At 42.2% G+C, this 15,063-nt stretch overlaps 1 protein-coding gene across 3 annotated transcripts in view; it reads left to right on the top strand.

The window, feature by feature from the left end:
- Positions 1-15,063, top strand: part of NEDD9 (neural precursor cell expressed, developmentally down-regulated 9) — a 104,635-nt gene that overhangs the window by 76,471 nt on the left and 13,101 nt on the right. For all 3 annotated transcript variants that reach the window (XM_087763312.1, XM_087763305.1, XM_087763300.1), the window contains one exon: positions 6,530-6,970. In XM_087763312.1, coding sequence (XP_087619438.1) covers positions 6,530-6,970 — 441 coding nt within the window. The remainder of the gene's footprint in view (positions 1-6,529; positions 6,971-15,063) is intronic.

The following is a 15,063-nucleotide window of genomic DNA, read 5'->3' as shown; positions in this document are numbered from 1 at the left end:
GTCTTAAGATAAAAAGTAAGTACCTGCACACAGCTTATTGCTGGCAATTAGCTGTTACAGGTCTGCAGATGTGGAGGCTGTTACGGGCAAGCAGCAAGGTGCCATTTCACAGTGCATTCCCCATGTCAGTGCCCACAGGGACATCTCTAAGAACATGCCAGTGCAGCTTTGTGCGCACTAGATACTGCCTTTGCTGTTCGCACTGCCTTCTTCCAGGCTTGAGGAGATCAGCCACACACATTTTTCAAGGCTGAATGTCTTCCTCAGAGACCTCTGTCAACTTGTATTCAGTAGTCTTCGTGAAGAGTTGCTTATTATAGATAGACCTGTTACAACCTGTGCCTCAGTAGTTTCTTTCCTTGCAAACACAGCACAAGAAATTCTTTATTTCAGGGGCAGTGATGGTAAGAAACAGAAAAGGAGATGGGAGCTAAAAAGCACCAGTGTTAAACTGTCCAGAGACTCTTGCAGTGAAGCCCTTCTGTCAGAAGGCACAACAGAGCCTGAACTTCCCTCTCTTCTGCCAGTACTGCTTGTAGTCAAACTATTTCTCTCAAAATAAAACTCGGCTCTTTACTGGATTTTCAGATAGGTTCTTCAGTCTCACAGGCAAATCTTTACTATTAGGCCTATTACAACCACAAGGCTACGTAAATGCTTAAGCTTACTTTGGAATGGCAGGGATTCGTTTTAAGGAAACCTAAAGCAGAAACAAGGGGTAATGAAAACCAAAAGGAGGGAGGGGAATCTCTATTAAAAATATTATGTCATAGATAATTAAAAGAAATCCCACCAAAGTGAAGCTACTGGTTCATGCATAGACACTCCTTTGGGGTGTCTCCCACCAGTTTTCCTTCCTTTGTTCGTCTCTTCCTTCCTTCTCCTAAGGTAGCTAAACATAGAAGAGAAGCCATTTTGCATTTTAAGAAACTGTTTGTCCAATAATAGAAAAAAAGGGGTCCCACCCTTTTTTCATTTTAAGGGCAGAGGTGATTTCCCTGGTTCTATTTTCACATAAACTCTACACATAGGAAGCAGTATTTAAAAACAAGACAAAGCAGAACAAAACAACAGACCCCACCAGCCAAGCACAGAACAGGGATCAGCATCCACAAGCCTGCGTGCTCTGGTACATCCTCATATCGCACCTCTGAGGGAAGCAACTGAAATTCTTCGAGCTTACGGTTGGTTGAACCTTTTCCTCGAGTGTTCATTCATTGCAGAGCTGGCTGAGGAGTCAAGTCAGCAGCCCTGCACTAGGAGCTTGGCACCGCAACACTCTAGCCCTTAAAGAGTCCATTGTATTTAATCTCATAGCGTGTCATTTATTATTCCTGTGTTTTCTTCCGTGGCTGTGGGCACCTCACACGCTCTTGTTACCCACGTCACTGGTTGTGTTTACTCTAACAGAAGGGGTAGATATTTCCACTACTCTCTAACTCTTGCCTCTTCCCTCTTCTGCCACTCAGCCTCATCAACAAACAGCCTTTTCATCCTCCAAGCCACAAATTACAGAATTCTATCAGTTCCCTTCGCTGCGGGGGAGGCCAGACGAAACAGATCATGTTTTTCAAAGTATTTTCATGCATCTTTATGCAGCTGCAGGCATGTTAATATCAATTACAGTTGGTTAAGGACAGAGGAGGCACCTTTGACTGTTCTATAATAGACCTCATTTATGGATCTGAATCTGGCCTGTAATCCCTTTAACATATGAGAAGAAAAATAGAGTCTTAATTTTTTTTTGCTTTAGGTTCTCCAAGTAGAACAGCTGAGAGCTTTCAGGGAAGCATCTTTTGCTCTCAGTCGGGTTTTACTAGGACATGAATTTTTCTCTTTTGCATCCAGAATGTAAGGTGTGCAGAGAATATGAATTACGCCTTTCCAGGGTTATCTAATGGACTTGCAGCTGGCCTTAGAGGAAGATTCGGATAGAAGTTTCAAATCCCAGGTTCACTTTACCTAGAGAGAGCTTGAAAGCTTTACTTTTGTCTCAACCAATATATAAAGTTAGGACCACGGGCACTGTAATTTGCATTTAATCTAGAAATTATCCATTTCAGTTTTAGTTCTTTTAGGCAGAGTTTCTGATACAAGGCATCAACAAAGCCTGCTGAGCCTTTTCCTGCAGCGTGTTCTAGACAAAATCCCCAGGCAGCAGTCATTAGGGTCAAGCTCCCTTTCACTTTGACCTGCTAATGACTGGGGTAGCACTTTATTTAACAGAAGATTCAAAAACTTCCTTTTTTCAGTGGTTTTACAGAAGATGCTTTCTACCACACTCAAGAGTCCAAGGTTAAGAGGAATTTAAGCTTCCTGAGAATAATTGTTTTGTTTTGCCTGTACCGAGTATCAACGCAGTGGGGGCCTGACCCTGGCTTCGACTTCCAAACATCCCAGTACTACTAGCAAAGCTTGAGGATACAAAAGCTGAACTGAATCTTTGGAGTCAACGATTAGTTGTAGAGAAGCACTCGCTAACAGAAGTATAGCTGCTGTAACACAGAGGCTCAGGAGAATGGAGCTGTATATAGACCACAGGTACTTTCAGATTTTGAAGAGAGCACCACTGCACCTATCATGCAGCTAATTTAATTAGACCAAAGGAGAGCAACAGAGACTTTCATCCTTATTAAAAGAAGGTGGTAGCTGCCAGGATGTTCATTTTATGAAGCACAGCTGATTTCTATGGCAAACCAAAATTTCTTCCCTATCTAGGATAGAATCTGGAACAGGCTGCCCAGGGAAGCGGTTGAGTCTCCATGCCTGGAGGTATTTAAAAGATGGGTAGACATGGTGCTCAGGGACATGGTTTAGTGGTGGACTTGGCAGTGCTAGGTTAACAGTTAGACTTGATCTTAAGGGTTGTTTCCAACTTTAACGATTCTATGATTCTTTTCTCCCCTGACATTACAGAACTTGAATTTGTAGTTCTTAATCTGTTGCCCTCCTTTTTTTCCTCTTTGTATTAGAAATATACAGGGATTTCAGTGCAACTTGTCAGTTGCCAAAACAAGCTCCAAGACAAGTTTCTCATGGACCCTTTCTCTATTGACAATTTATTAGGAAATGGACAAGGGCACTTAGTCATACAAAAAGCTCACTGCTATGGCTTTGCCTTCTCATATTAGATGTTAGTGCTTCTTTGATGCCTGTTTCACAGGCAGATGAGTGACAGATCTATACCTCCAAGAGCAAGTCCAATTAATTCCAGATAACCCTCCCCAGCTGATGAGACCAACGAGAGGGAGTGTTGCGAGATGTAAGCTATGATGCCCACAGTATCCAAAAGTTATTAGAATTTGTCAAATCAATCCAGATAAAGCCCACAAGTGTTAAGGGGCGTCTTCGATCAGGACTTCTATTTATGTGTGGAAAAGTAGAGACTACCATTTTGATCACCACAGCAGGTTCAAGGTACCTCTGTGGTTTTCAAAAGCTTCCCTGATGACCTTCTGTTGTGACGACTTCATTCGTAACAGGCTTGGTGTTTCTGGTCCCAGTGCTTATTTGGGGGAATATTTTGCCTGCTTCACTGCTCCACCAGTGACTGGTGCTGGTGGCATGGCTCTGGGCTATTTAAAAGGCCTTGGGGAAATTGCTGTGAAACAAGTGGCAGCCAATTAGTATAATTCACATGCTGGTGCCCGAGTTAACACTGACAATGAGAATCTGAAGCTGTTTGCAGCAAAGAAGTTCTTGAAGCACATCCAGAAAGTATTAACATGCTGCACGCCAGGTGGTGAGAAGGTCACTGGGACAGAGATAATGAGCAACTGGAAAAAAAATTCACATGGGAACTTTTATCTGCTCTAATTCTACCACCATTCCAGCATTGTTCTGAGAATTGCTTTGCTGTAGAAGCTAATCAGGCTTTTCAAATACCTTTAATCACCAAAGCATAGAAGAATAAGCATTTATCATTGATTTAGCCTGCTTGTTTTGTGTCCCCCCTGTAATCTTCCTCCTTCTTTAAACAACATCCTCTGCAAAATAGTCAGTTGCACAGGCTGAGCTGGTTATGGCAGTAGAATCTGCCTGTGAAAGATGCCTTAGGAAGAAATGTGGAAAGATAAGAGATCAACTTGAATATTCACACTAGATAGGAGCTTTTCTTTCCTGAGCCCCTTGGGCTTAGCTGAGCAGCCAGGTCAGCATGGCAAGAGCGTAGATGTAGTGTGGAAGAAGAAAGCGCTGTTTTTGACCATGCTAAAGAATAGTTTTACAGTGCTGCCAAGGTACAGACAAAACTGCTCCCTGCTTTATCTCTATTCGCATTTCTTAGTGTTGTTGACTGATGAGCTGAGTAGACGTGCAGAGAGAAAGGTGGGCCCCAGTGCTGCTGTTTACGTGGGAGTTCAAAATGGCAGTCCTGCTTTTCCAAGCCAAAGCTTAATTTATACTGACCTCGCTAATGAGGCTGATGAAAGGCAAAGCCAGTGTTTCTCATACATTTGAAAGCTGATCCCCCATTCAGAGAAGAGAAAACTGATCTCATGCACCCCCTTTCAACACTGCGTCTTGGGAAAAGCATATTCATCTACCTTTTATGTGACATGTGAGCTTCCCTTCTCCATCCGCCAGTCAGCTCTTCCTATAACCCTGTGGCCGTATGCTACGCTTAAGAAAAGCTGAACTGAGCAAGGTCGAATGGAAGTCTGCTGTCTTGATGAAGCACAGAGATAAGAAAACATCGATGTGTGTCAATGGGAAAAGATATAACAAGTGGGGTATTAAAAACTAAAGTTTTGATGTGTCTGATAAATATAACAAATAAAACCAGTAAACTGTACTTCACACTGCGTAAAGCACACAGCGTAAAGTTGTAAAGTACACTGCGTAAAGTACACTTCACACTTAACAGAGGGAAGATAAATCTTCAAGGCAGCTGCATATCCTGTCTTACAGTGGATTAGCACCGTTTCGGTTTGTGTACTGCATCCAAATACTTTATCTAGAACACTCCAGATACAGCGCTCCCTATATTTTTTCAAGTGCTTACAGTTACTTTATAACCGTCTCCGCTGACTGCCTTCAACCGAAAAGCAGGCAGGCATGGAGCAGTTGTTGCCAATGTATTTGGAAACATCACCAGAGCCAAGAAATTAAGTGTTCACGGCCTTTGTGAGGGGTCCAAGAATGTCAGTACAGACAGCCTGCCTACTTTCCGTTGAATACCTAAGCTTGGCCGATTATTCAGGACTGGACGTGCCATACAGGCTTGCAAAGACAGAGGGAAGGGAGCCGATTCAGTCCATGAGAGGAGATGGCACTTGTTAGTAACACATCTGTACCTCACAGACCACAATCTTACATCAACTCGGAGTTGGCTTAAAACTTCTTAGCAGAGGTACTGCTGGTAGCACAGCCACAATGAAGCAGAGGTCAGGGCAAGCTGCAAACCCTGCCTGAAACACTAGGCAAATGCTTGGGAGTAGACCTGTGTGATGTTCCCTATATTAATGTTGCATTAATCAAGGAAAATGCACATAAGAATGTTTAAACTGTGTTGACACAGGTAAAAGACACTCCTTGGCTGCCCTTAGACTCCTCCCAAGTTACATACAGACGCACTCTGTGGTAACGTTTGGTACCTAAGTTCTTAAACAGACATAAGAACAGGTCCACGTAGATTGGCACAGCTTTCCCAATGGCAAAGGCATGACTCCAGCTGGGGAATCACTGGGCACATTATTTTTTTAAATAATGTTCTCTTCAAGATCTTTCTACAGAGAGTGGGACTCTGAGGAACCTTGTCCTTTGAGGTTGGGTTTGGTTTTTTTTTGGTGGTGGTGGTTTTGAGGCGGCAGGGGGAGGAAGCTTTTTACCAATTAAGCTAGGGCTATGCTGCGCTGTGCCACCAAGGAAGTTTACAGGAAAAATGAGAAGGCACAGAGCTACATACCAACATGAGCATTGTAGTTGAAAAACTGTGACTCGTCTTTCTCACCAGGTGGTCTACAGATCCCTGGCTTTAAGGAGCCTGCAGGTAGCAGCTAAGAAAAGCCAGCCCACTGTCTTTACAATAATGGGATCTGCACCTCTAGTGGAAAGGCTTTTGGGACTCTGCAAATGTAAAAATGTTTCGAAACAACTGCTCTGGATTATGTCCCCGAGAGTCTTGTTCGAGTTTTATTTTAAATATCAGCTAGCTAGCTATAGCAGTACACAGAGCATATTAATAGGGAAATCAGTGTCAAGAGATAAAGGTACAAGCCCCCAGTCACAGGAGGAACATCTCAATGCCAAGAGCAGAACTCTCCTGACTTCTGTCCGGGTGAATAGACCATCTAAAGAGCTTCTATCTGACCTAGTATTACTGGAAAAGTTCTCACTAGCACTGTTGCTAATGCATAAGCCTCTCATTTCTCCATACTGGGACAGAAGAATCCTGTGCTGCGTTATTTTCATTTCCTGTGCACTTTTTCAAATTCAGCTCTTATTTCTCTCCACCTAGAATGTGCTTGAAGTTTTAGAAAAATTCTAGCTTGTTTGTTCATTTGTTTCTCTTGCCCTTCTTTCTCCACAGAATCTTATGGCAAGAGCCCTGTATGATAATGTCCCCGAATGTGCAGAAGAGTTGGCCTTCCGCAAAGGAGACATTTTGACAGTGATAGAACAGAACACCGAAGGTCTTGAAGGATGGTGGCTCTGCTCCTTACACGGCCGGCAAGGCATCGTTCCAGGCAACCGTGTGAAACTCCTAATCGGTCCAGTGGTACAGGACAGCCCTTCTGGCCAGGATATGTCCAATTCAGGATTGGTGCATCAATCCTTCAACCAGCAAAAGATCTACCAAGTACCAAGCTCACATGCCTCAGCACGGGACCCTGTCTACCAAGTGCCACCTTCCCATCTGAATCAGGGAATTTACCAAATACCCACTGGTCACGGTTTAGTGGGACAAGATATTTACCAGGTGCCACCCTCCATGCAGAGATGTATCGATGGTCCAGCTTTGACTAACAAGGTGAGTACATTTGCTTTCACGTCATAGCTCCAAAGCAGGTCACTTGTGCTGACCACCAGTGAAGTGGTTAATGTCTAGTGATAGCCTGTGGACTTCGTATATATATATTTATCCTTCCTATATCTTAACTATATAAAGTCACAGCAGTAACTTTACTGCTGCAGGAGGAAAAGAAAGGCCCAGTTCTTAACAGCTTGCTTGATTTGCAACCGAGATACACAATAGAGCATTTTGGAGCTGTGCAGCCACGGCTGCTAAAGGTGAGGGGAAGTACGAGATCTTGTGTCCTCACAGGCTCCCCAGGGAGGCTGAAGCACATCTGGCCTATGGCACTCTTGCATTATATGTTCAAAAGAGAGCTGCTGCGGTAAGATTAACTCTCCCACAAATTAAAGAACAGTTACATCATCTGCCCAAGTAATTTTTGTTTAATTAAAAATTATGTACTGCCTTGCTGCAGAAGTCCCCATGGGTCTAAACTACAAAGAGAAAGCAATGATTGATGAGACAAGGGCCATACTTGGAAGAGCAAGGGAGCAAGAGGATAATGATAATGAGGGATGTTTTAATACCAAACCTGAAGTTTTAAGGGTATGCTTGATGTTAATCTACAGCTAAATTTCTTGATTGAAAGTGGGAGCTGGAACAGCTCCATGGTGCAGCCATTGTTGCAGCAGCCGAGAGCTCCCAAAGCTCCAGTGAGAGGTGCTGCGTTATGTGGCCCCCTCCCCTTATTCCTGCTGTCCCTCTCAGGTTCTCCCCATCTCCTGTCACTCCCTCATTTTATCTTCACAGGGTACCTGCCTGGTACCCTGGTGGCTGAAAAGGGTTAGGGAAGGTACCTGAGGGAGGAAGGAGATTTGCCTGCCCTTCCAGACCCCTTATTGCCAAGCCAAAAAGAAGTTCCTACAGTCCCTCCGTTCCCAGCTCAACAGCTCCAGCTATTAGCATCCTCCTTACCTTCAGAGCTTAAAGCACAGTATTTATATCCAAGTTATGCAAACAGATGATGTCTCTGTCAGGAAGTTCCTGACTGATTTAAACTTTCATCTCCTAATTTAGATTGGCAAGACAGTCTGTTTCGGGTTTTTCCCCCACCTCACCCCCAGCTCAGCCTTTTTCTTATCAGGCCTTTGGGAGGCATCTTCTAATGCTTTTATTTCCTTGTTATAATTTTCCTTGATAAGAATAATTGGATTTTTTCATTCTGAGCAAGAGAAAGATCTGTGAAATCATTCCAGGTCAAGTTATAAAGAGTTTGTTTGCTCAGCTTTTCCACAATTATCCTTTGTAGGGCATGCAGGAAGAGAAAATGAGAAAATTACACTTGCTGCACAGGTAGAGATAGGATCTTTGTTGGAGCAATCGTGGGTTTTCTTGAGAAATCTCACATCTTTTCTCTCATTTTCTCCTTTCCCTATAGACTAGGTACAGTGAAATCTTTTTCAGGGGCAGTACAGTTTACCTATCCACAGTAGCACTTAAATACCCTCCAAGGTAGTTAGTGAGTACCTGGTAAATAGCCTATTGACGTGACAGCATAGAAGAGATCCCTTTTTAGTGTGCGTCTGCATGAAACATTACAGCGCTATGCAGAGATGCCTCAGCTGGCCAGCTTGGGCCACAGGAGATGCACCACACTGCGGAGCTGCACTGAAATCTGTTAGGAAGTGCAAGATATTAGCTCGGAATAAGTGCCATGTACTGTCATTTTAGGATCTGACCTGCCTAAATGGCCCTTAGCATAGCTTACTTAGCATGATGCAAGCGTGTGTGTGTGTGTTCTGCACGGTGTAAAGCCTGAAAGGAAAAAAGTTCTCCCAACTGCACACAAAGTCTCTTCTCCCTCCCCCCACCCTCTCCAGCTCCATTGAAACTAATAGGACATTCGGCATAAACCTGATTGCTACAGGGAGTGTGTTAAAACCCTAGATACACTGAAAAAATTAAGAAATTTCACTTAAGTGCAAGCTTCTTGAGGAGATGCAAAAATCAGAGGCACTAAAGCACCTGTTTTCTCTAAGTTTCTGACTAGAAATTTTTCAGCAAGTCTGAATATACATTTTTCTGAATTCAAGTCACCTGCTTTAGAAAATTAAGAACATTTATTTAGCTAACTTATAACTTGTTTAATTCCTTGCAACCTATGAAAGGTCAGCTATGCTGCATGAAAACAAATGGCTACACTGCCAACTGTAGAATAAGCTAAACACACACTTACAAAGCATTTTACCCTCAGCGAGTAAGTAGCCACCAACCTGCTTAGCACTAACCAATTCTTGTTAATTCAGACAGGATCAGTTTAATCCTGACTTTAAATTAGCCTAAGAGCCCTGAGACTCAGTATTGACTGTGTATTAGCGGCAGGCTTGCTGGATGGCAAACCTCATGGCAGCGTCCTGCTTTGATCAGAGGCAGGCATGTCTCTGGTCCCTTGGAATCGCTCAGTTCTACACTAAAAAGAGCCCATTGGGATTGAAACCATGATAGACCAGAGAGAACTGTAGGGTTATTAGTATCGGGAGAGTCGGAGGTAAAAGGTACTGCATTCTTTATCATCCTAACATTGCAAAGACTGATTTTTACTGCTACAGCTGCAACTATCTGCTAATGCCTTTGTGAAAGAAAAGCCTAATTAAGGGGAAGCACTTTAGCACTTGTCTCCTTCGTCTGAGGAAACAGTCTGTCCTCCAAATCCTCCTCCTCCTCTAGGGATCAGTAAAAACAATCCGTAGTATTAAGGAAAGCTGGAAATCCACAAGATTTGAATTTGGGAATCTTTGCTTTGACTTCCAAAATGATGAGTCTCTTTTCTCAGACGTGTGACACCTGCCCCAATGGCTTAAGTGAGCCACTGCCTTCTTCCATCAGCAGAAACAGCTGGTTAGCAAGCTGTGCATTTTAGCAGTTTTAAGGGCATTGGTTTTGCTATGTGGTCGTCCTATATATAAACTTTATCCTTTCCCATAGCAGTAGCTAGAGAAGACCATGTCCCCTAGACACCGTTCTAAGCAGGACCAGCAGCAGTTTCTATCCTATCTATTTCTGTGCGCGCTTGCCTGTTTTCTTTGTGCAAATGTGTGGTTTGGCTGCCCTACAAGTTTAACAGGCAAAGCTTAGGAACTGCTGTCAGGCAGGAATTGTCTAGCCTCAAGCAACAGTAAATCAACAGCAGGCACGTTATAAAGCTGTGCTGAGGTAACGCATCTCATTAGCCAGAAAGGCAAAGCCAGTCAAAAAGGAGTCCTGAGGCAGGTAATTATAATGATGAATTGATTCTGGCCAAGCTAGTTGTTGACCACAGAGCTGTATCTGCTCCTTCTATCAAATAAAAATACCACCTTCTAAAACTCACCCTACAAGTGACAGAAATAATGAGGCTTGGTTTAAAATTCACCTCAGTTAGCCCCAAGCTGTTATAGCTGTGCTGCAAGTTTAGTCACAGAACTCTTACACTCGTGTGAAGGGTGTCTGAGCAGCATAAAGATACAAAGGCTGTATCTTAGAGTTTATTCCTTCTTTCTGTGCTCTGCCTTCAAACTTGCTCTCTTTTGCTGCAAGCAGCAAAGAGAGGGAATCTTCGGACAAATCTGACATTCAGGAAACCTGGGTTTTATCCTCGCCATAGACTTCTACTTAGCCACGAGTGGTCTTGCACCTCAGCAATCTCATCTGCAAAATATGTGGGGTAATTATGAGGGAACTTATTCTGTACCGACTGCTTTGAGAACATCCTTTGGGAAAGGTGCGGTCAAAGCACAAAGTCTCTTTTGCATCTGTGAGTAATCGTTAATTAACACATGAGCTTTAAAGCAGGGAAAGCTACATGTGAAAAAAAGTCACCACCATAATTTAAACACTCTCGTTCTGGTTCAGCGTTTCCCCTAACTGATCTGTTGTACTGTCCCTGCCATCCTGAAAATAGCATTGGCCAAAAAATTTAAGGGAAACGTTTCCATGTTGGAAAATGGTTTTGACAAATTCTGAAAGCTTTCTGTAGGAACCAGTAGCTTTCAGGAGAACTTTTGATCAAGGGAAATCAGCACAAAACAGAATATGAGGCTGATGCACCGCAGCTGTTCAAGCAGTGAAGAGGTTGCACTGCAAGGGTTACCAGCCCTGAACTACAGCTCCCACAAGGCATGGACCAACTCAGGCAAATAGAGATTAATGCCAACTTGGAACACATCAGCTTTTTTGTTTGTTGGTCTGTTTGAACTAGACCTTTACAGTTCAGGAAACACTCAGATTTATCCACCTTTTAAAAGTGGATAAAGCAGAATAGGGAAGGAACTCATATTCACACGTGAACGTCCCTGGCCTATTTCCAAGTATAAACTTGCCCTTGACAGATCAAGGGTTTCACACCCTGCCGTCCTGCGATCTCCACCTTTTTCAAGAGTTCACTGCCTTCAGCAGGAGGTTTGGGTAAACCATGGCTAAGGGAACGGACCTTATTCCCTGGTCTTTATTTACGTTAGAGTCGTGTTGGTTGAATCCATGAGAAAGTGGAAACACCACCCCACAAGCAGCACCACCCTGGCAGTTCTGGCACAAACTTCAGTAGCAGAAGCCAGTTAGCCACATTATGACGTTTTTCCTTCCAATTAAAGAAGTACTGTCTTAGCTGGGAGGAAACAAATGGCTGCATATAATGTTTGTTCCAGAAATAAGCCTGCCTGTACATTATTATCTTTTTTTTTGCCTATTTTCACATTTATGAGGTAAGAAGGGACATACATTAAGCATAGTAAAAAAGTTGTGCGGCAGATATATTTTGTTATCAGAAAGAACGGGAGACTATCTAGTATTTTGTAGTTTGTTGGCAAAATGTATTTACATTCCAAAATAGAATAATGTCCCCATTTACCCTCAAGTCTGAAATACCACAGCTTCCTATGATATGGTTTACTTAAATGGCCCAGTCGGTCATCTTATAGTTCTTCTTTTCTTCTGCTTTCACATTACAAATTCTACTTTGGGAATTTGTATCCCTCATAATAAAATATTGCTACAGTGTTAAAAGTGCTAAACACACAGCAAATTTGCTGAGTGCAGCAGGAACGGTAACATGTGCCTCAACACTGGGTGCTCTGTTTCACAAAGTGCACTCATAAGGATGACATTTTCTCAAATTAAATGCAAACTCAGTGGTAAAAACAGCACACAGCCTTTTCCTTAGATTTGGGAGTTTCACTTGTAACTTTCCATGTGACGTTAATAGGAGAAAAGCCATTTTACTGCTAAAAAGCCTGTGCAGTTAATCTATCCTCAGTGGTCTCCGTGCAAACCACCGAGTGAAGAAACCCTCATCCACAAATCAGATTAAGCAGTTGTTAATCACTGATGTGATCTGTGAAGAAGTATTTTAAGAAAAAGACTGCATTTTATTAGGCTGAGCAAACATATGAGCTCAACATTACTCCATGTTTCTCCCTAAGTGCAGGACTTTCTTTCATCAGTTCTATTTGTAGACCAGAGGCATGCATTTTTTTTCCCTGTAGTATCAGAAAAAAGGCCAGTCCTGCAATCTCATCCAACAACTGATGTCCCCAGGGACACAAATCTGCCTGCACAAGCAGAAGTGCAGGATCAAACCTTAGCTAAAAAAAAAAAGAATAAAAAGAAAAATGCAACCTTATGGGCTGTTAGTGGTTAGAAACCTAACTGGACCCTTGATTACATCTGAAAACACGCTAACCAAACACTAAGTTTGGGTAATCTAAATTTCCCTGCAAGTACTGAAACCCAAGGACAGCAGCGGAGCATTTTACAAGAACGTGAGTGGAAAACTGATTATTCAAAAAGTGAATCTCATCATAAGGAGGACACATGATTTCTGGAGATAGGAAATAGATAGATAAGGATGGGTTGCTGACAGTCAGAAAACATATTTCTATTGAAATCTAAAGGCTTTGCAAGCATTTGATGATTTTTGTAGATGTTTTGTTTTGGAGGAAGACTAATTAGCCTCAGAATATCATCATTCCACATGTCTGGCATGAAACATTTCCATTTTTAAATAGCAGTGGTAATATTGCATCAGGTCTGTGGTTTGTTTTTTTTTTTTTAAAGAATCTAAATTAAGCTTTCTCCTAAAACAGATCATTAGAATAAAATCGAAGTGAAATGAATGTAGTTAAGTTCTTAGGAGACAGAAACCTTCCATAAGACAGTCTATCCCTAATCCTTAAAAGACACTAACATATTCCCATTGGGTCTTACCATCACAACTTTTTTATATGCACAGTCAGTCTGGTATAATTATTACATAGATGCAACAGACAATTAAGCATGGTGTTTATGTTTATTTAAAAGGTGTCTATACATTCCATAAGCTTGCCAAAGCACGCTATGCTAATCTAAACACCAGTTAATAGGAGCACTTTTCTGTACAGCTGCCTTGAGAAACACATACAGAAATGGAGCCAGAGAACCTCTACAAATCAAATTAAATGGAGCTTCTTCCTGATGGAAGGTTTTCTTTGCCTGCTTCTCTCAGAGCAACATAGTTCCCAACCTAAATGGTTTAGGGACATCTCCATTGTTTCTGCCCGAGCATACCTCCGAGAGCACTCTTGTGGAATTGAAACTCTTTCAAAATGCTTCGTTTCAACCATTTTTTTTGCCCACTAGGAAATGCCAGTTCACCAAAACTGAAACCGGTGGCAGGGAAGGGATCTGTTCTGAGAAATGTCTTAAAGGAAGAAAGAAAATATTTTAAGGGAAACAAGAAGTCATGGAAATACCCTACTTCAACAATTCCCAAATGAAGCTTCCCCCCCCCTCAACTTTCAAATAGAAATTCAATATAGGAGGGAAGAAATAAAACAAATAAAATGAAGCTCCTCGAAAGAATTAAAACTAGTTTGGACTGAACCAAACTGGTTTATTGTTTGTGAGCCTTTAGGATTTCATATAATTCACAACAGTAAGACCACTCTCTGCCCTACCTGTCCCCAGCACCTCATCCTTTTTCTTCATTTCCTCTCCTCCTCCAAACCTGCTCTAAATTTAGGCTTCTGTCTTTGAGAAGAGACACTCATAGCATTACCAGCATAGAAAACAAGTGCACGTTGGCCAAATAGCTCTTCATGTGACAACCTTTTTAGAATGGGAAGACTAGACAGACTGGGAGGGCCAAAGTAGGATGCTGCTTTAAGTATTTGTCATGGGCAAAATACAAAAACGCTGAGGTGCTGAGTTTTGCCACACACTTCTCATTAATCAAAACTCCAGCTCAAATTTAATCACAGGTTTCCAGAGAATGCTTTATCAGATAAACATATTCCTCCACTAGAAGAAGTTATCACACAATAATTTGGGGATTTTATTTCTCCGTAAGATCCATCCAGAGACATTTCAGAGTGCATGCCTGTTCTATCACCAGTACTGTAACATGTCAGCTCATTAGTCCTGTTGGCCAACACATGCAGAAATGGTGATGTCACTGTCTGTGTAAAAATGAGTAATTGTCATGGGGATGGCACTGGTAAAACTCTTAGTGAGATAATTGGACAAGCATCCTCTTTCACAATTATCTTAAAAATGCTGAATATTTAATAATAATAGGTATGTTTTGTTTGTCTCTCTTGTCCTCTTCCTCTCAAAAAATGGGACATCTTCAGAAGTGTTGGTTTAACTCTTTGTAATCACATTTTGTAAGCAAGATTGACTCAACCAGAAGCTAGGAAATACCCCTTCCCAGTCAGCCTTGCAATTCAAGGGCAGCTAGCACCAAGCCTGTTCCACTGAAGCAAGCAGAAATGTTGCTCATAACACAAGTGGCAGAAAGCCCTAGAGTTGATGCGAGTGAGAGCAGGATCAGGTCACGAAAGCATCCTTAAAAGAAAGAAAAAAAAGCAGTAAAATCTTGTCAGTGACAAAATTGTTGAGCTTTTTGGTGCCTTGTACTGCTCATTCAGTAAGATCTGTAGAGAGATGGACCTTTGTATCTGCATTTAGAACACCAGCAGCAAGCAAAAATTCAACACCGTAATTCAAAGCTACAGCTGATGCAAGTCAGCACCATTCTACTACACTTAATACAGCCCTGTCATTTCATGCTAATTGGAGCTTAGGTCATTTATGTA

The sequence above is a fragment of the Nipponia nippon genome, unplaced genomic scaffold (assembly GCF_047370975.1).
Source record: "Nipponia nippon isolate SJK-2023a ecotype South Korea unplaced genomic scaffold, ASM4737097v1 scaffold_1, whole genome shotgun sequence".
Lineage (NCBI taxonomy): Eukaryota > Metazoa > Chordata > Aves > Pelecaniformes > Threskiornithidae > Nipponia > Nipponia nippon.
This window is presented reverse-complemented; position numbering and strand designations above follow the sequence as displayed.